Raw genomic sequence first — 22960 nt, forward strand, 5'->3', positions numbered from 1 at the left:
AACACTCACGCGCGCGCGCATTTCTGATATACGTCAGGTAACGCATTAATGCACATTACAGTCATGGGTGATTATTATCTCGTTCAAATCGATCTTTATATACTTTTCAACAAAATAATTTTTCGATTATTAATTATTCTATTTAATGATAAATATATAATCTGAAAACTATTTTTATGACTAGATTTTAATAAAGAAAGTAAGCGACAAGAATATCCACCATCATTAGTAAAATCAGTGGGTATCCCGCAAAAGATATTTTTTTTCCTTACAAGAATTGGCCATGTTTAAAGAATGTCTAAAAGTTCTGTTAATAATGAAATCGTGGTCGAAAAGAACTTCTTTTCGGCAAGCTACTATTCAGCTAACAATAAGTCCCATATAGCGTATTTGCAAATAGACACAAAGAGATCGGCAAACCGCAAGAAATCACAACAAGCAATTTTCTATGGAATAAACATTTTCTCGAGTTAACCCTGCCTATTAAGCGTAACGAAGCCGAAACAGTATGGTAAAGCTTAGTCATCTCAACTTGTGTCAGTCACAAGCCGTTCTTTAATCGACTTTTCGTCGAGAATCCACTCTTTTATGTGAAAACGATAATCGCACTAAAGGTTAGTTAAAAAGAAAAAGAATATATTTCTAAAAAATATATTTTTTTTTCTTGTAGGAAACCGCACGATTTTCCCACGATCATAAGGCTTCATTTTGAGAGATGACGCTTGCTTTTTGCTCGTTAATAATTAATTGATTATTATTGCCATTAATTAATAAGTTTATATATTCTTATCTCATCTTTCTTCAGAATAATTATAATAGCGTAGATACAAAATAAAAATTTATTCCAACCCACAGAAAAAGATAAAGAGAAAGAGAAAGAATACAAAAGATATCAAATTCGTGATGTATAATAACAATCTAACAACTCACACATCTTACAAACCTGTCATAAGAATGGTGTTTATTTCGCGCAAGAGCTCAATAGCAAGTTCGTTAACGCGTCTCTCAGTTGACAAACGCTCAAGTCGAAGATACAAAAGTCGATGACACCAGGTGCACGAACGACGTTCTGCGACAGACGTCCCCATCATCTCCATATTCGACGACGCTATGAAAATTGAATCAAGTTGAAGCAAGTTTCGGCCGCCGTGAAAGATATATAAATACAATCGCGCCGTACACATCTCTCACACTCTCCCTTTTCTTCCTCCCCCCTCTCTTTCTCTCTCTCTCTCTCTCTCTCTGTCTCCATGCCAAGCCAAAGTCATGCGCTACACTCTGGCAGTGCGACGTGCAAGAACGTGCCAATCCCATAGAAGGGCGTATAGACGCGGGTATAACGCGTTGGATTTGTTTGCACACGCGGGGATGCACGTTTAGTTGCGGCTGCGCTCCCCACCATGCTGCGCGATAGCTCCAGATCCGCTTGCGCCTCGCTACCACCTCCGAAATCCCAGCCTTCGCCGTGGCTTCGTACCGCTGACATTGTTTGCTGTCAAACATTGGATGCAAACACCGTAGTGGGGTCGAGCGGCATTGCCAGTGCGCTACCACCACGATTGGTCAGCGAGCCCCTCGAGGCACGTCGTGCCGTTACTGGTGGGCGTATCCGTACACCAGGTATAAATAGTACCCGTGGCGGGGAGGCCGTCAGATACGCGCGGCTTCTCGACGGGAGCGCTTTGACGTTCAGCTTACTCGCAGCTGGGAAGAGACAGGGCGCAAGGCGAACGGTGCGCGTAGAAATAAAAAAAATTTTAAAAAAAAGAGAGAGAAAGAGAAACAGAAAGAAGAAAGAAACAAAGGAGGTAAAAGAAGGAAACGATCGTTCGGTGTGTTGTGTAGTTGAACGGGGAAAAAATGTAGAAGGGAAATAATCGGAGATGTATTTAAAAATTGAGTGAACGTATACATGCATATGTGACAAGGTACGGATTTGAAAGTGCAAGCGGAGTACGGTGTTACACAACGAGAAACGTTCGAAGGAAGCATGGTGAATATGGAGGGCTCGGGCGAGCAGCATACCGTGACAGCTTCGCCGCCGCCACGGGCTGCTCTGAAGAGCAACTTCAGCATCCGTAGCATTTTGCCGGAAGCGTGTGCCGGGACCCCCGCGCCGTCGGCCAGCCAGTCGGATTCTTCCGACGTCGGTCACGCCGACGATAGCGACGATTGCAGTGATCTCGATGTTACCGGTGGTGGCGCGGAAACGCCGCCCTTGGATTGCTCCACCAGTGCAACGTCCATCAGCCCGACGAGCCAGAAGGACTCGAAGGAGCAGGCGGAGGATAAGAAGAAGGCGGACAAACCACCGTACAGTTACAACGCGCTAATCATGATGGCCATTCGACAAAGCCCCGAAAAGCGACTCACCTTGAATGGCATCTACGAGTATATAATGCGCCACTTTCCCTACTACGAGAATAACAAGCAAGGTTGGCAGAATTCCATTCGACACAATCTGTCCTTGAACAAGTGCTTCGTCAAGGTACCTCGTCACTATGACGATCCGGGGAAGGGCAACTACTGGATGCTGGACCCAAGCTCCGAGGACGTGTTCATCGGAGGTGCGACGGGAAAACTCCGGCGCAGGACCACGGCGGCTTCCAGGTCGCGACTAGCGGCCTTCAAGAGGAGCGTGGTGCTCGGCGGCCTTTATCCGACGCCTTACCCGCCACCGGGATGGCCGACGTCGCTCTACGCTCTGCCCTCGTCGCTCTGCCTTCATCGCACCGTTGCGTATCCTCCGGTGACCGCCGGCTCTTACGCCACCCCCGCCGGGTATCCGGCCAGCTTGTTACCCGGAGCGGCAACCACGTCGTCGGCTACAAGCCTACCTTGCAAGCCGCAGCCTCTCCCGGCGACGGCGGCACCTTCGACTCACGGGGCCTTCTCCGTCGAAAGGTTACTGCAAGCACCTACTGGCTATCCCGGCGGTATCAGCATCCCGACATCCGGAATCTCGCCTACGGGAAATCCTTACCAGGATTTCTACAGTACCCTAAGATCTATTACGATGCCACCGATACCGGCGTCGATATTTCATCAACAGTCCAGATATCATCTCAGTCAAACGTCTCAAGTTCTAAGTCAACCTCCCTCTAGTACGGCTTCGCCTGGAAGCAGTCCAGAACCAATGGATCCGCATTCGCCGCCGGTTACCGTCTGCAATTCTGTTCAACCGTCGAGACCACTTCCTCACAGTCCGCCGCAGCTCCTTCTCAAACCCATCACGGTCCTCACCGGTCGACAAAGCTGAATCCATCTTCGGATAAGCGATCTAATCTTCACATAATCTTCACCATCAAAATGGCCATCTCGAGGAAGTGCAGCACGATCGATCTCACCCTGCATGTAACAATTCCATCATTTCGTTAAATCTTACCGATGAACATTCATAACGCGTGTGGCCGAAGAAACTTGATGAATTTAGCTGGACTAAATTTCTTCTCAAAATTTGTACATAAATTTGTTTTTCTATATCTATATTATTGACAACGCAATTTTAGCAGCAAAATTATAGCTATATGAGAAATCCATTTCTCGAGAGGAATTAAACATTGATTGATATGTTTTAGTTATATGGAAATAATATAATATTTAAAATATCAAGTCTTTTCGTGATTTCGGTATTCCCGATGCGAATACCGAGCGATTATACTAAATTAACTTGTATAATTGTCGATAATTGTCGATAATTGCGATTAATTTGTATTTGAACTCGTTCCCGTTTTTGTACATATACTTTTTTCGAATTTCGTACGAGAAGCAATATCGTGTATTGCTTTTCCTAATAAATATCATATCAAACGACAACATTCGTTTATCAACGATATTAAATATCGTCGATGGAACTTTACCAAAATGTGAATTTTGAGATCGAATCTCAGCGACTTTTGAAATATAGAAGAACAGTATATGACGATATAAAAATATATAGAATTTTAACTTGTGATCTCTCTTTGGTGGTCCTAGCATGTACAGCATCGATTAATCGATATAATTATGTATAGTCGAATTTATAAATAGTCATTTGTAGCTTGTTATTACAATGTGTACATAGAAATTGTTGTTGCTAAAGATATTACGAACATTATATATGTATATAGAGCTGAGATCAATAAGAATAAATGCCTGCGAGAAACATATGTATGATGTCAGCAAAATAAATGTCACCAAAACATTTTTAAAAATTCCATGTCGCAATTAATATTTACTTTACGACGCACCGCAAATATATTGCCATACACACACGCATACAATGTATATAATTTATACTAAATTTAAATAGATCATTTCTTTAAAAATCTTTTACAAACGTATCAATTTTGTACGGTGTATTGTAAAATACACATCATATTTATTTTTTACTTTTTAATTTTATTTTTTTTTTAATTGTGATTAAACTTAATTATCGTTATATTACACATCTTTTTTTATCAATAAAAAGTTATCTAAACATATTGAAATGTCAAGCAACATTTAAGTTTATTCATGCATGAGTTTTTATCAACTGTCTCTATATAATATTAACGTTGTTCTTTCCGGGATGATTCGACCAGACCAAACAAAACAGATTTTCCTCCGAAATCGAAAGATCTTGCGTGTCATGACCGCTCGTAAAATTTAACAGGCAGAACCCATCGAGTGTCAAAACACAATATAGAATAAAGGTTTGACTCGTCGAGACGAGAAACACGCACAATGACACAACATTTAGAATTAGATGGACGTACGAGGCCACCGCTGCAAAATTGCTTTAGTGCTGTAGTATAGCCATAAACTATATCCTATATCTCAGCATTCTTTGCGGTGTTTCCTTCTTGGCTTTTGACTTTGCAACCACTTCTTCCTAGCGAGGATTAAAGAACAAGACCCTTGAACGTAAACCCTATATTTTAGCATTTCTTCTCAAAATGCTAAAAAAAAGGTGAGGAAAACAAAAAGATAGACCATTCTTCAGCAAAACATTTTCCAAACGAGTTGCAATATTTCCAGACAATACAAAAGATTTTGATGTATCGCGTCTAAGAATATGTTGCTTTTATAGAAGAAAAATTTGACAACACGTACAACTTTAAAAGATGATCAAGTTCAATGCCCTTGAATTTAAATACTGGCAGAAATAAGAAAGAATATATCAAGAGACACGGTAGTGTCTCGCGCCAAGTACACGCGGAGCGAGACCGACCGTGACTCTTTTACGCGACGCGACGGGTTGCGAGTACCCGAGATGTTGAGATCTCGATAACGAGTGAACGAATCAAGTTCTAAGTAGGCTTGATCGATAGCTTGGGGTCCAATTAGGGGGGGGTTTCTCTCATAATATTCCGCTACGTCATAATTACCTTGATTTATCTTACAATTTGTCTTTTCGCAAGCGAGTTTTATTAAGATAGAGGAAAAAGCAGACGAATCGTGAAGCGGTGTTTCTCGTAAGCGCGGCGCGGCGCGGCGCGGCGTGGCGTGGCGCATTCACGTGATGCACTCTGATGACCATCCAGAAGCGTGTTGCCGGTCGGTACGAGCAGGCGCGATATTGGTATGATACATTGAGACAATGATTCGTAAATAAGATAATGGCGCGCGCTCGCGTACGTCTAACCGGAGTTTAAACGCCTGAAGGGCCGAGGAGAGAACGAGGGAGGAAAAGAGACCGGTTAGGATCGGCAGATGGGATTGTGACCCGCGCGGCCTGCCCACCGCCAGACGTGCTCGGCATTCTTATACCTTCGAGTATAGTTAACGCGGTGCTTTTGTCTGGTACGCGCGAATCTTATTAACCCTCACATCCCCATAATCTTTCAAAGAAAACAAACGTTATCTCTCTCTCTCTCTCGCTCTCTCTTTCTCTCCCTCCTCTCCCTCTCTAAATTAGTTCATTTCGTTCGTCTAAATCCAAATTAATTACCGTAATAATAATTGAGAATATTAATGCGTTTTAATCGAGAGGATTAAAGTTTTGAACACGATCACAAGCGCTCACATGGACCTGTGCACATCAACGACTGTTACAAAGTCAACCAAAGTTCCTTTGGATTCATTCATTCATGGATCATCGTAAAATAGTTTTTGTATTCTGACGTGACTGAATACAAAACGACGCGTATTTCAATTTCGTAAACAGCATGAGTAGACACAAAATGAGGTAGTCGCATTATCCAAATTATAAGGAATTAAGTTACATCATTGCAATTACAACTCATTGTAAAACAACGAACAACATGTCTAAAGTAAGGCGAAATCGCGTCGCATAGCGTCATGTAGCTCGAAGGGGACGGTAAACACTTGCGTGGTCAATTGCTACAAGTGGCAAGTTGTCTACGGTATATACGCATGTTGTTGCTCTTCTACGTATCGCATAGGACGGCATAGGTGTTCGATATCGTTACGAGTGTTGGTTTCTACGCGATGCGTTTAGCAAATGACGACGTTGCATCACGCTTTTACACTTTTGCATACCGCGTAAATTTGATTTGATTTGATTTATACGCGAGCATCACGTATAACCCATATAGGTAAGTACGCAAAATAGAAATCAGAATTACTCAACTTGTATGTTATACTTAATATTATTATAGAATTCAACATTTGGTACAGCAAAATAATAATCAATTTGATACACAGTAGAATTATTTCTTTTTATTTCATGGATGCAGTATATCATGGATGAGATAATGAGATATGCTGATATTGATTAATACATTGTTGATTTATTAGCTAAACATTTTTAATTTATATATACTTTGGCAAATCTACTTAACTACTTTATTTTAAAATTTTGTCATAGAAAGATATTTAGACATTAATGTTGCTTTGCAGAGAGAATTATACGTGCAAGGCGCGTAAAGTTCGTAAGTGTTCCTGACGTTTTAGTAAGTAGTCGGTAACTCGCTGAATTACTTTGCGCTATTACATTATTGTCGATGTCGTCAGCATTATTCGCAAACGCGCCCGCAATGGTCGACGTGAAGTCTTTGAAAGCACTCGTGAAACTATTTGTATTCAACTATTTAGTATCTGGCTCTTTAGTACATATATATCGTTATAGTATTACGATTACTATTACTTTACTTGACAGTGCAACAGTGCTCTAGCCTCTGCTCGCGCTCATTATTGTGCAGCTATTCCGCTATCTCGCACATTCAACTGCCTCTATTGTTTTATCGACCATGGCTTTACATTAATGCAAACAAATATGATAATATGTATTTTATTGATACATCGCGTTAATAATTAAATTAAATAATGACAGATTTTATGTATATTTATAAACTTTTTTTGTTCCTTCATACTTAAAGTTCTAGAAAATATGCAAAATTTAATAAGAAAGAGCCTTTTGAAATAAAAAGACAAAGTTCTTGCGAATCTTTTATTTCTTGGGCGAACATTTCACACAAAAGTGTCTGTAAAGTAGACCGATGAAAATATTGAGAGAGAAAGATTACATGTATAAAATAATCATGATTAAATTAAAAGAAGAAAAATCTTTTCTCGTACTAGAAATTTGGACCATCTTATGGCCTATCTATACAATTATTTTGACATCGCCATCTTGCTTATTTACAGAGGGGTTCCCTAACATCTCGATCTCGACAACCAGTCGCGACTCTCATTTCTCTCGCGCGCTCACGCACGTAATCATGAATGGACGGTGTGCGCGTGTATGCGTGCGTGTGGGGTGGCGTGTCAATAGATTTTGGTGGCGGTGCGTTACATTATTTTCATCGCTTTATATCACGAGAGACGAGGTGAGGAAAGGGAGGAGGGAGAGAGAGAGAGAGAGAGAGAGAGAGAGAGAGAGAGAGAGAGAGAGAGAGAGAGAGAGAGAGAGAGAGAAGAAAGACAGAAGGGGAGAGGGAGAGAGAGAGGGGGAATGGCAGTAGATACGTGAATCGGAGTCTACGCGTCTACAGACCCTTATGTCGATGTCGAAGGAAAGGGAAGACTGGTTTCGTTTCGATATACGAAACTCACCCTCGTACAGAACTCAACTCCGGGGATGAGGCCGGTTTCCAGCCTATAGGGATGCGTTCCGAATGCAATGGTGGTTAATCTGCGGTCTTAACCAAACGCGCTTCGATCTCGCCGTATAGTCATTGTACTTACATCGTCAAGTTTTGCTCGCGCAAGTACTATATCCCGCGACAGAAGGTATATCACGCATCGATTCGAATCGGAGTTTGCGCGGCGTACAAGTGCTTCTTTCACATTTTCTTTATTATTATCAACTGATTGTGGAAATATAAGAAATTAAGATCCGTTGCCGTTGGCGTAGTCCTACTCGTTAATCCTTAACATGGACGTTTTTGGAACTTATTTAAATGATCTATTTCAAGCAAGATATATATCGCGCTCCATTTGTGAACCATAAAACTACAACGTACAATACATATTATACAATCATGCAATAAACACGACAACGTCGGTTTAAAATTTTGAATTCGAGTCATAAAACGACATTGAACATTCAAATTTTAATCTGCAGGTGAATGTAATCATATATACTAATAACGCGATTTTTTTATCTACAATCTTGTGTCTACACAGTAGCTTACACGGTTGTGATAAAACGAGTGGACGTTAGATTCATGCGATCGCGATTACATTTGCGGAAGGTGCTCTCTTTCATTCGTTTGGCGAAACAATATCGTAGTCGCGATGAAACGCGATTTCGTAATGGCCACGGCGACCGAATTTTTCTTAAACGCCGCTCATTCTAGCAAACTGACTCACCGAGTTCATCATCGAGTTGATGATTCGCGACGGAAGTCTCGCCGATTTCCTCGACCGCGAACGGGAGGAGAATGAGAGGAAGCGCCGCGCCGTCGTCGTTAAACAGAGGGCAAAGGGGGGATGTTGACGTGGCACTTTGATTGCGGCTAATTTCGAGCAAGATTCAAGGATAGAGAAGCAAGTTGTGGCCCTCTTCGGCCACGCGCGCGAATGACGTAAGACACGTACCTATGTAAGTAACACCGAGCCTACTTGTCGCGCGATGTCTCGTTTAATTTATTTAAGCGCGGAGGATGAGTTAAGGAGATGCTGCGACACACGCTGCCGCGTGTGCTTCTTCACCACCTCCTCACGCATGCTACACTAACGATTACGCGCTCGCTATTGGCTCTCCTTGGCTTGAACTACTTTGCGGGCTTTCGACCACGCTCGTCTTTACTCGCGGAAACACCTACGCGTTGCTCACCGAATTGTCGTAAACGTTTACAGTCTCGTCCGAACAAGATGAACAAACGCGATGTAAATGAGAGGCGATAATTTGATAACTGAATTATACCGCGGACAACGCGGGTAACTGGTAATGGGTTGTGCTACGAAGAGAAATTTGCTGTATATATGTATACTTTACACATGTTTACGCATATATAAACAGATACAATACAAGAAGAGTTAAATAATGACGTACGCGCGCGCACGTCATTATCGCTTCGAGTTAAAATTGTATTAAAGCGGACGTGTGGAATTAATTGAAAAATAAGCGTTCAATCCTCAAGCTTTTGTAACTAGAAAAAGAATGCTTTACTCTCAGATGTGAATCGGTATTGCAGTAATTGCAGACATAAGACATTCAGTGGATATTTTTAGACATTTGCAGTAATATAAGTAGCTTCAATTTTTATTAAATTATAAAGGAGTGATTGACATTACGTTTGAATAAAAGAAATATGTAGGACGGTTTATCTACAACTGTATATAAACTCACGACGCTATGTAATGTCATATGAAATTTAAATGTATGTCTACATATCGATCAACGACGATTATAACTTGCTGTCTACATGTACTTTAAGATCGTACGTCATAATATGAATCAATGTCCAGGTATACATTAATATTTGAACGTCAGGCTATTGTAAGATAACTCTTGCGAAAGCAGCATATTGATTCAACCTTCTTGAAAATAGCTAAACCAGCTTGATAACAGTCGAGCTGTTCCTGACGAGTTACTTTTCTAAGCCTTACTGTCTACACTTTCTTCTTCTTATCAATCTTATCATTGTAACGTATATAATTCTTCTTTTAATCATTGTACATTCGTCTTCAACATCGAATGTACCTATCTCGATATACGGAAGAATCATATTCAAGTGCTTTACAATGTGTGCTATTAGCGTTAAGCCGTGATCAGACTACGGATTGAGATTGAGATTAGATTGAAATTTAATCAATCGGAATAAAGAAAACTAACTTCAAGTTTAGCGAACTTTGCTTTAATTGGTCGAATCAATCTCAATCCCAATCTGTAGTTTGATTACGGCTTTTTAGGCAAGTTCGCAAAGGAAAATTAACAAATCCTTTATTAAATTAAGATTCTAGGATTGCATATTTTAATAACAAGCGAATCAAAATCAAAAAAAGTCATATCGTTCAAAGTTCTATCGTTTGTTTATCGGTGTCGGTGCAGGAGGTCGAGATACGCGTATTCAGACTAATCACGTTATACAAAACAGTTAAAGAGTTTTCCAGATGCGTAGCGCTGCGACAGAAGACCCGTATCTCCGCGTAGCACAAAAGTGTTAAACGAATGAATGAATAAACGCCAGCCTAAAGGGTGAATGAATGAACGATCGGTCTCTCGCATGACGATGAGGACGACGTTGCGCAGAGAGAGCACAGAAATAAATGTAAGAGAAAAAACAGACATGAAAGAAATGTGTGTGTGTGTGTTTTGAGGTAGGATCAACAATAATGACTTCTTTCCGCGTTTCTGTTGCGTACGACAGATTGAAAGACTGAGATAGAGAGATATAAACAAGAAATTGGAGAAATTAAATTGTCACGAAGAGAATTGCTAATAATAGATACGTATCGATATCTCGAGCAAGATCAAATGCATGCGTGACCGATTAGTAAGGCTCAGAAACATTGCAAATAAATTTTGAATAACAGCGAATATATATATAGGCTGGAGAAAGACCACTGATAAAAAGTTTGTACATATATTTCGTAACAAAGAAAAGCCAAAGAACTTGTTCTTGTGAATATAACAATGTATTTTATTTTCAAAATTGCTTCAAATTTTTTATCTTTGATAATTAAACGGCTACACAATAATATAAAGCTCTGACAAAATTGTATTCAATCTTTGCAATTGTTCTAAATAAAGTTAGACGTATCGTCAGAGAGTATATCAAATAGTAAAGTGTAGACTAAGAATCGGTTAGAAGAGTGAGAGGAAGATCGAATAGTGGCGACCGGAAATGTATCATGCCGGATGGAGGCGCGCGCGGCGAGCACGTATGAGAAACGTTTCTATAAGCTTTATTAGAAGTCCAATGCGCGGTAGTCGTTCGTTTACACGCCGAGTAAACTCGGCGAAACGCAGTTTACAGCTTAACCGTATCTTCTAGTACGTCGCGTCGCACCAGCCGACACCGACTCGCTCACCATGATCTTGAATGGCTTCAATTAGCTTCGTTTAGACGAGTAATTGTTTCTTAAGAATTCCCGCAGAAATGTTCATTCAGAATATGCGTTCGCGTATCGTAATCGAAACAATATCGCTGCGATTCCAACATCAATCGCTTTTCGTCATGCATTTACCAACTTTGCATTTTCGAAAAAAATTGACTGAAATTTATAACTTGTTTAGATATATATCGCATACTAGCCACTGCAGATGGACGATCACTTTCTTCACGTCTGATATATGTATATCAATATATATAATTCTTATATAGTAACTCTTCTCGTTTTTCTTAATCATTTCTTATCTTTCATCACTTTGCATCTCTGGACATTATACTTTGTTCAAAATGTACAACTTCAAAATTACAAGTTAACATACGTATATTGTATGTATAAATAAAACGTGATTGACTAGAGCATCAAGACATAATGCAAGTCAGCTACTTCTCAACAATTGATTTTGATTTCTACAGTAATTGATGTCTTTGTTGTTGTGCGGAATTTACAAATGGCTCGAATCAAACTTTGGTGGGTCTACTGCCTTGGAAACCTTACGAAGATGCCGACAAACGGGTAAGGGGTAAGGTTAATTGCTTTGGCGCAATAGAGCAATGTAGAGTTCTTTGCTCAACAAATGGCTTCCGTTCTCCCTAGTAAGGGTGTACACATCGGAGATTCTGTCCGAAATGTTCTATTCGTAGATATATTATCTGTTCTTCTCATTTATGCTATTTATTGTTCCACAGTGCCAGTAAAAAAATTATAACTATAGATTAATTTACTCGACAATTAAACACAAAACGAATCAATGAAGTCTCATTCAGCAGTGACAAGCCCGGAAAACAAAAAATTGCCTCGCTGAAATGGATAACAGCATCCATTCTTCTCTATACGGAAATATATATATATATATATATATATATATATGTACTTTTTATAATAAATACGTTTGTAGCGGATTATTTAAATATAATCAGCAACTTGATCAAAAATTTTCTCACCAATGAAAGCCAAGACTATTTCTTCTCTCAGACGTTTCCTGATGCACTTCCTGCTTAAGTAGTTGACTTGTTTCGTGAACAGAATGGACCGTAGAGAAGCGGCAGAGATAGAAAGTAAATTAAAGTACAATCAAGGTTCGTGCCTTCGTACCATCTATTCCCACGTCCTTCTCTTTCTCTCATATCCCGTGAACAAATGACCATTTAAACTAGTGTATTTGCTATTTAAATCTCGTGGTCTTCGAATATTATTGATCAAAATTTCTCACTGATGCTGCAGGCAATACAGAGACATTCAACATTTAAGCTTATATATATATATACATGTACACAATAGATTTTAGACATTCCCGAGTACGTCGCGAATTTTTATTATTAAAAAATTAAATTTTTTCCATTGTATATAAATCTAAATCATCTAGTTTAGATTATGTTAATTCGAATGCACATAAAGTTTGTATTTTCTCAATTCTAATGGGTCTAACCTGATAAAAATCATTATCTACGTATTTAAACAGAAGAAAATGAAGAAAGCGATTGGAAAAAGAGCGAATTAACGTCGTGAATGTCTTTTCTCCCTTTACCTCTTATCTGATGCGCTTCGGGTCTCCTCCCTCGTAATGAGAATGCGCGTGCGTGGCGTGCATGCACGCCTCATACTCGCGCACGCACTTTATCAAGAGATAGAGGGGGGAGGGGTGGGAGAGGGAAAGGGAGGAGAAAGAGAGAGAGAGAGAGAGAGAGAGAGAAGAGCCAGCAATGAAACAAGCGGAGTCGGCTGAATGACTGAGTGACACTCGGCTGACGTCCCTTCCGGTGTGTCTCGTGTTACACCGTGTCCGTTAAGCGTTTGTATTAAAGTTACGGCATCGGGCGCGTGCCACCCACCATATAATATACGCACGCATATGACTTTTTGTCGCTCCTTCCATTTCTCGCCACTCGTTTAAAATTGACCATAACAACTCGCCTAAAAACGACTTTAGCATGAGAATTTGGTTGCTATCAATCGAAAGAAAGGTGTTTTCCAAACATTAAGCAGAGCTTCAAATACTCGACTGCCATATATAGTGGATGAATCGTATACAAATGTACGAGTATCGTCATTTTAGTCGACTACTTATCGCTTGTATTTTGTAGGAAGTGTAATTGATGAGTAATCCATCTCCGATGAGTCTATTCCTTAATGCCTTAATCAATCATGACACACAATGTTACAAACGGCGATGAGCAACGCAATATGTAGCGTGGCCAAAGTAGTTCTCAAAGTATTTCATAATTAATTCTTACAATTAGAAACTGTGAAAATTAAATACTCATAAAATATTCATGTATGTAATTGTTGGCTCGTCAGCGATTTCATTCTTTTAAAATTCCAAGATCTTACACAAAAGTGATTACACTATTTCGACGGTATCGATCGAGCGACATGGAACAACTTTTGTCGATAATGGCGGCCGTTTTATGGCACAGCTGTGCCACTTCTGCTAAGCACTTTTCAGATTGAGCGACGTAGGGTTAAGCTCTGTAAATCTCTTTCAACATTCGTCATCTCACTCTTTCGTATGTTTCACGTTCTCTGATTCGCGAGACTTGCTGGTCGATGCGCTATTTGTTTTAAAGGGTCGCGTGAGTGCTGCTCAAATGGGCAACGGGTGCATACACTAGGCACATTCTTGCGACGCGAGATAGGGCAACTCTTTAAACGCGAACACTCGCGTGCCAAATTGTTCACTAATATAATAAACATTCAAGTCCGATTTTGCAAAATTAAATTAATTAATTTAAATTCTTCTGTATGTATGTGTTTGAAAATACATGTAATTTGTAGAAAATAATCGATAATCTGCTTGTCCTTGAAATATTCGTGTCACGCAAATAACCCCATTGAATCGGTGTTTGATCGTCAATCTTCAGCGACTATAAAGTGAACAAATGTCCACTTACCGCGTAAATTTGCAATAATATGTGGGGGAAACAGTTCAGTTAAAATGTCTCGTTGAAATGCAGCACGCATATGCCATGAAAGAATAGATTATACTTGCGTGAGGTTACGGTCATTCCGAGAGAATCGGTGATTGACGAAAATAACTGCAAAAGAAGATATTGTGTCGAAACATACACACACAAATGTATGGAAAATTAAAGTTGCATTGTGGAATAATCAATTTTGCTTCGCTCGATTTGTAAAAAACTTGACAAAGAAACGAGGGATTATGAGCATTGGCACGTTTAAATAATAACGTGTTGACGAATACGGTGCGATACAAATGACAAGACTCTATTATTAATCTACTATAGTATTAATCGCGAGGCGAATAAATGAGCAAACGGAAACGCGATTCGTATAGTACGCACCGTTTCGCTCGGAGCATTCGCACCATTTTGCAACCGTTTAGCAGCAATTGAATTCTAACTTGAAGTTATATTTGCCTGATTTAATATGTGTACGCACATTGTCTCTAATGTAGGATACATATTACTGATCATCATAATAATAAATTTTTGATAACTGCACTTAATTTATAATTACTATTAATAATCAATATATTATCGTTAATATAATGTGTAGCTAAAAAAATCCCTCCTCTTTCTCTCTCTCTCTCTCTCTCTCTTTCTCTCTCTCTCTTATTTTGCGACAGATTGATTTTTACATCGTATACATGTAAGAAATTTTCAATCTTTTTCATAAAAGGGACGGTGCCTCTTTACTATATTTGTAAGTAAATCGACTTTGAAACTAATTTAAAATAAATCGCAAGAATTTTTCTCGCGCTATATATTCACTAATACAGCAATGAATAGTCCAGAATTCATTCCGAGTATCGTACAGTTTATGAACGAAGATACATATGAATGAAGCTGCCGAGTACGCATAGCATTACGTTGCTCACGTTGCGCGTTGGAACAACGGCAATAAATTGCGAAGTTGTCTAGGGGGCAGCTGGTCGTGGTCGCGAGTCAAGGAGTTTGACCCGCGGCTGCGGCCGCCAATGAAGACCCGGGTTCAAGCAAGACCCAGGATACGAGGTCGGCTACTTGACCTCGTGGCGCGCGCCGGATGCCACCGTTTTTCTCCCCAGAATTGACCGATTCAATTGCACGAAGGCATCTCGCGAAAATTTACGACCGGAAGTTTTCTTTTCAACGTCTCGGCGTGTAAGATTGTAACCACGCGAAAACAAAAAGATAATTCGAAAATATATAATCTAAAATCAACCGGATATAAACTTTTCGTTTTAAAATAAAGCATAACTTTATTTTTATTAAATTGTTTATTTAATCTGTATACTTGCCGAGAGAGAGAGAGAATCCTGAAATTATCAAATTTTTTATCCTGTTAGTATAATGAAAATTATGTTACATGTATAAGAACTTATCCGCGCGTATAAGTTTTACGAATACTTCCACATGGGAGAGCAATCTTTCCGCTTCTGTTAATGCATCGAACTCTCCGCAGAGTACGAGTCATCGGCAGCAGATAATGCCCAGATAACAAATGGACAACGTTGAGAGGGGAGTAACGGGTGCAATTAAAGTCGTCATGGGAAACCCTAACTTCTTACGGTCCACCGCACCGCGTTGTCAGCCATTCTCCTGTCTTGGCTTTCTCATTATTTTCTATACCCTTGAACCTTGATGCTTGATGTATGCATCCGTGCACGCAGCTCGATGTCACGCAACTCGTACATACATAGTTTAGTTTACTAAACGAAAATTATACATCACGTAAAAATGCGCGCACACAAGTATAATCGTTTCTCTTCTTTATCGCTTGTAAAAGATACAAGATGCAGCATACAGTAGTATGTGATGGAATCTTGCTTCAGACATGGCACTTAAAAGCAATAAAATAAGTTGCTAAGGACATCCGATTTTGCGTCAGATAAACGTACATGACGAAGCTTATAGGTATACGGTATACGAGTGTTGTATATCGCGCGCATCGAAATAGGCATGACAGGAATAAGTGTGCAGAAATAAGGTCAAATAGCTATTTTAAACTTAATTTTAGAATACTAAACCTAACGACTCGATGCTCGACGCTCGACGCTCGACACTCGATACTCGATACTCGTTACTCGAGAATTCAAACGAGAAACCTGCAAGAAACGTGAAAAGTGCAAAAAGTTGAAAATTTTATCTAAGAAAAAGAAAATTTTGTTTATTTATTTCCTTTCGAAAAAAAGTATAAATCATAAAATATAAAATACGATGTGCCCTGCAGACTCCGCGCCGCGATCCATAAGCGAGTGGGAAACGCGTGCACGGACGAGCACACGGCTCGAATTCGATTCGACCCATACGCGACCGGCTGCGTACTCATCGATTAGTCACGGTACCCGCGTAGTGGGAAGGGTGACTTTACATTTCGTTTCGACGGATTACTTTCGGCATAACTCTGTGTGCACAGAACGAACAGTGCGATGCGACAAGATGCGCCTCCGCGCCCGATCACCACACGACTCTCGCTCGACTCTCGATGATCTCACGTGCACGTATCGCAAGTCATAATGACTGGAAATTGCCCGCATTACCGCGAAATTGCATGGAGTATCTTTCTCGCAGCTTAACAGAGGGACCAAATTCAACTTCAGCATAGATATCTTGGAAATTAAAAAGAATGCACAATGCATTTCTGTCTTATCTCGTTTCTATTTTTTTCTTACACACACACACACACACTCACTTTTACCTCTTTCAACTTCTTTTTAACTTCTTTTCATTACTTTTCAAAATAATGGATAATTGAAACTAGGATCAAAAAATTGAGTCTATTAGAATTAATTTAAATGAGATGATAATTATGATGTAAATTCGAGAGAAATTGGCTCGCTTTGATGTTTATTTCCCACTATTATGCACTTCTTGATTTTTTTGATACTCGAAACATATATACATATAATTGTCAGTCAATAATTTGACAACATTAGCGCTTATTACTTTCTTTTTAGCCATTTTCCCATCTATGCAATATAATTCAATGTAAATTTAAACATTCTATTAAAAAACACCTAAGAGATAACAAAGACTTAAACTTGGCATTTGTCAGACGTGTGAGCTGGGCTGATGGGCCTTAAACAGAGAGAGAGAGAGGGAGAGACGCACTTTGCGCCGTTGTTTGTACGCAGAAACGACAGCGAGAAGCGCCCACTCGCAAGATGCAGGAAACTCATATAGGAAAGAGACGCACGCGACTGATCACTGGTAGCTGTCGTCGTCGTCGTCGTCGTCGTCCTCGTCGACGGCGGCGGCAACGAACGATGAGTCCACGTGCTAGTATGTGCGCGCATACCGCTGGAGGAATGGGGCGAGCAAATGACTCGTTTAATGCATTAAAACGCAGACACATTCAAGACACTCTTTGCACGCATTAGCTGTTTCGTTGGACGGAGACTGTGTTAAATCTGGACATTATCGCGCACACAAACGACTAGGTATACAGAAGACTTCCTACCGAAAACTATGTAGCAAGTAGATCAAATCATCGTCTTGTACTAACATTTTAATTGCAATAAGCATGTTAATTTAGTTAGAATTTTTTAACGGCAGTAAGCGTTAAATATAACGTTAGATATAAATCTTTTCAAAATTTAATGATTAAAATAATGTGAAATATTTATATCTTCGTTATTCTTTATAAACAACGCATTTGTGTTAAGCTTACTTCTCGTCGTACGATTTACTTGACTTTTAAATTACTTTCCACTCAGGTACCTATCAATAAATAATTAATTTACCGATATTTGAAGAATTGGTCCTGTTCTATTGACACAATTACCAAAATTACCAAAATTACTCGATCTTTTCCTTTCGACGGGAAGGATGATGTTGACACGAATAGCAATTTTCTTATAAATCGATTCGTTCAGGCACGCGCGCGGCGTACATCGTGTCCATATCGTATTATAGACGTAGACAACGACACGATCGCAACGCTGCGCAGGCAGGCAAAGTCGAGGGGTGTGAACGACGCTTAAAGATGTGTAAGGACTGAGCATTCACGGGAGGAATTAGTTAGCGGTTGCTTTGGAAGCGTGGACACCCCGTGGTGCCAACAAAAGAGTTACAGCCCTTTCGCACCTCGACACGGAGGATTACACGCCATAAAATAAATCCCCCCGCTGCCCATCTCCTTCTACCATGTCCTTCTCGCTTCTTCTCTTCTCGACGTCCTGCTTCTTATAACTTTAGATTAGAATGTTTTACCCGCGCGTGCTCCGACGTTCGCGGAGGTTCTCCTCTTTCTACTGCGACGTACCTCTTCTACCTCTTCAGTTTGGCACGAATCCTAGCCAAGGACAGGGAACGTGACGGCAGTCTTCTCAAGAATTCGCGATGACCAAGGGAAGGACTTGAGAAAGCGAAGAGAATTCGCCGCGGTTTAGAATCAGAACCGACGCCGACGACTCCAGAATGACAAAGTTTCTTACATTCTTGTCCCTTTATAATTAATCCTTTCAACGTCAACAGAAATATTCAGAAATTTCTATTATATTTACGAGATAGTATTGCGTTATGTGTATTGTGTATAGCACTTGACAATTTCCACGTCATTATTTCAATTTTTTCTCGATTCTGTTTTCGCGTTTAACGTGTTATAAAATATCTTTTTGTGCGCGAAATTTCATTCTGTGTAAGTACAATCGCTAATTTTTAATTTGTATAATCCGCATTTCCGCATAATTGCAAGAATAATATGCATTACTTACTGTAACATTGATTTATCGTTAGTAAATACCTTTGTTTAATAAAGACGAAAATCCAATAAAGTAAGATCCAATTTTGCAGCGGTACTTAAGACATTCGTCGTTGTACCAGTTCACGAAAATATTAATACGCGGAAATACACTCGGTCGGTCGAAATAAATCTAGCGCGCCACCCACTTAAGCGCAATTTAGGTTTCATCGTCGTCGTAAAATCTTAGAACGTGGACCACCGAGGACATCAAGAACGATGCGATGCTTCGCGCAGCAACGTGCGCCACATGGGATTCAGCGGGAGTTGTGACTTTCGTTGTTTCTAATTGATTAATCGCTCGCGTTATTACGCGATTATCGTAGTCCTTTAAGAAGTGGAACAGAAGAGTTTGTTGGCAGAAGGAGAGACGAAAGGAAGCCAACGAGAAAAGAGGGTCTTTTGGGGAGCGAGGAATAGGGGGGAAGGACAAGAGAGACCGTCTTCCTGTCGCGTGGCCCCCACGTTATCTCGCTTTCTCGTCTCCCTCGGCTAGAATTAACCTCTACATTGGGATTAAAAAGCGGATATATTAATTTGCCGTTCCTCCACTCTGTTTCTTGGCGCGCGCTCGCTCCTAACGCGATAATGCAACGTACTGTAAGAATGCGCGCAATTAGTTGGACAGGGTCTTTATACAGAGGAAACTCGAGACGATTATGCTCGGTTATAAAAATTAATGCAATGGTTGCGGATCTTTTTTTTTCAACTAATTTATAAAACAAATATGTGAGAATACGCATATAATTTCCGGTATAAATAATCCGAATTAATGGACACTCATTGTCAGTTTGTAAAGTTATGATTTCCTAATATGCGAGTTCAGAAACGGAATTCAAGAAATGTTCTTTTCTATACTCTTTTATCTCTATTATCTAAATCTATATTTATTTTAATTCTCACTGCGAGTGAAAAGATGAATCAAGAGAATTAATCTGAAACACTTTTCTTTTCTCTTAGAAATTTAATATATAATATTCTACATATTTTATACATACATACTCCTTTCTTTGATTCATTTATTATTATTTTATCTGCATAAATATTTTTTTCTGAATAAGATACTTAATTCTATAAATTATATAAATTATGTATTTGACACATTAATCAATGAATATCTTTCGCTTTAAAAAATACATAATATACAATATCAAATATTGTAACGTAAAAATGTAAAATATATGAATTATATTATATTATATATCATATTATAAAATTGTATATTATAATACAAATACAGGGTGTCCCATTTTAATCTTTCCATGCGATTATTTCCCGAACTAGTTGTTGTTCCAAAAAATATTCAAATAAAACTTACTCTGTTTCGAGGGTGGCATCTTATTATGGACATAAATCTTGTCTAAGTGGAGATGCCTCCAAGATTTCAAGGTGACCTTTGTTTTTTTAAATGGGATTCAGTATGTTTTATTTTATCGTTTTTTTCTATTAATCAATTTGAACAACTTTCGTCTGAAACATTTTTTTATTTGCCTAATATTTTTTGAGATATTTTCAAGGAAAATTTGATAAATTTTTCAATACTTATACGAGTACAACATATACATAAGGGTTTACCAGAAGTTGGAGCGGAAATTTTAGGCTACTCTACAACGTAAACTTTCACACGTCAGTTATAGATACAATCAAGAAACTTTATTAATCATATATAAATATTTATCTACGGGGCAAATTTTTATTTAGTTTTGACAAACGGATTTATGTAAACATGCTTGAAAATGTGGAAAACAAATCGGAAACGATACAATTTGTTTGATTTTACTTTGCCGTTTCCGTTTCCGCGAGCTCTCATCCGAGGTCTAAGTGTGTGCAAACGCGGAGGCGCGGCGGGATATTTCGGAACCGGCGATTCTGTTCGGTATGAAAGGAACCCTTGGCCTTTGGGTGCCACTTGTTGCACGGCCCTGACTTCCCGCTGGCTCGACTCCGTGGGACATGTCTTGCACGACCGATTCCGAATGCACACATTGGCAAAAATCAACTCCCTCATCTTTATACCCGGGAAACTTCTAATCGTTCCTTTATTCCTACCTACTCTTACTGCTTATTTAATCGATTTCGCGATCGTTTGTACGACAAAACGCAAGCATTCATCTGTACTTGGTTCTTCCGAGACAGAAACGAAAGTGCGTACACGGTACGATGTGAACAATCTGAACTTTGGTTTCTCAATGATCCTTCAAGACCAAACTGAAATTGTATAAGGAATTTGATCAAAAATTTAAAATAAAAGAAGATGATCAACAATAATTCCCTTGTCTTCAATGTTAGATAAATCCACCTCTAGAAATCTATACCTTTGCAACATTACGTTTCACAAACATTGTTCGTTGTCGAAATTACAACAAGAACGACTCAAAACGGAAGGCAATTTAAATATCCTTATATAGACATGAATCTTTTTCGTTGGCTTAGATAGTACATCTTCTTAATATGATGTTTTTTTTAACGATAGCCTGTATAACACACAACCATTTTGTTCTCACATAAAAGTCACAAAAGTCGTAAGAACTATGTTTTTTTTTCTTAAATTGATGAATAAAGGAGAAGCTCCATTAACTAGCGTAAATTGGCGTGAGGAACAGCATCGGAGGATCAAAGAACCGATGTTCACTAACATTTATTAGCTTGATTTAATTCAATTAAGGTGCCGATAATAACTGTGATGCTCAACTGCATCGGTGAAGATATCACACGATATTTTTCTAGCGATTATTAAGTCCTCACTTGTGCTTTGTTAAGTGTTTGTTTTTAATTCTATATAAGTGCCAATCGATTTCGACCGCAAGAAAATCTTATTAATCAAAATTATGTAAAATAGTTTGTAGATTTAATTACAAAATAATATATCAATATTATCTCTTGTATAAAATTAATGTAATTGTAAAATATATTATTTAAAAGAAACTTGGCTATACCACGATATGTGAAACTTACTTGTAGACAAATGCTATTGATTCGTCAATCGAGAATGACTTATGAAAAATGCATGAATGCGAATCATTAAACGTTTGCAATTCAACGGATTTTCAAGACTACGGTAAGAGACTGTGAGAAAATTGGTGCGAACTGTTTTTCGACAATGAGCCGATCGTGAACGGATCATTGGATATCAATGACCCCGCAGAGATGTAGGGAACCACGTATCGATATCTCCATTTTTGAGACCCTGGGTGCTCTTTACGATTTCAAGTACATACTCGATAATCATTATTCGAAAATAATATTTCTTGAAAGCTGTCTTATTATATTATATATGGATATCTTATATACTGAACCCTTATACAAATTTTTATATATAATATTATATAGAAATCTATTTGTTAAACTGGAAACGTATAGAATTCTAAAATAATATTATATTAACCCACAAAATATTTCATATTTTTTTAATTTTCTTATTCTTTAATCTATTAATCTATATTTTGAAGGCTGTTGACACAACTGTCGCGTTATTATTATTTTAAGGAAGGATAGTGTTTTCGTACTAGTGGTTTTTAATTTTTATACTACTGAACTATATTAAACTTAATTGTAATTTTTTTTAAATTCATTAACGGCTTCTTCTGGCGATCTTACAAAAAATCTTGTCGACAGTGAGTGAATTAAAGTAAATAATAACTCTATGATTTATGTAAAAATAACTTTCACACCATCCATTACTTACTGTTATACCATATGTCAAGTAATCACTCTATAATATTCCATAGTCAGTATTCCATAATATTCCATAGTCAAGCAGAGCAAAAAGCATTCTTTAATTAAGCTATCGTGTTAA

General features: G+C 38.8%; 1 protein-coding gene and 1 long non-coding RNA gene across 12 annotated transcripts in view; both read left to right on the forward strand.

Moving 5' to 3' along the window:
* The window catches only part of LOC143900046 (uncharacterized), a 148115-nt gene that overhangs the window by 43846 nt on the left and 81309 nt on the right, over positions 1-22960 (forward strand). The window lies entirely within an intron of this gene.
* On the forward strand, positions 1475-3967 carry LOC143900215 (uncharacterized). The gene has a single exon (XM_077411296.1). It carries the CDS (start codon positions 1991-1993, stop codon positions 3257-3259), a length of 1269 nt encoding a protein of 422 aa, XP_077267422.1. The 5' UTR covers positions 1475-1990; the 3' UTR covers positions 3260-3967.

The sequence above is a fragment of the Temnothorax americanus genome, unplaced genomic scaffold (genome assembly GCF_048541705.1).
Source record: "Temnothorax americanus isolate GAGA-0224 unplaced genomic scaffold, ASM4854170v1 Scaffold3, whole genome shotgun sequence".
Lineage (NCBI taxonomy): Eukaryota > Metazoa > Arthropoda > Insecta > Hymenoptera > Formicidae > Temnothorax > Temnothorax americanus.

Bases quoted from the DNA above. Each gene is read 5' to 3' on its own strand.
- LOC143900215 (XM_077411296.1), top strand. From the start codon at position 1,991: ATGGTGAATATGGAGGGCTCGGGCGAGCAGCATACCGTGACAGCTTCG.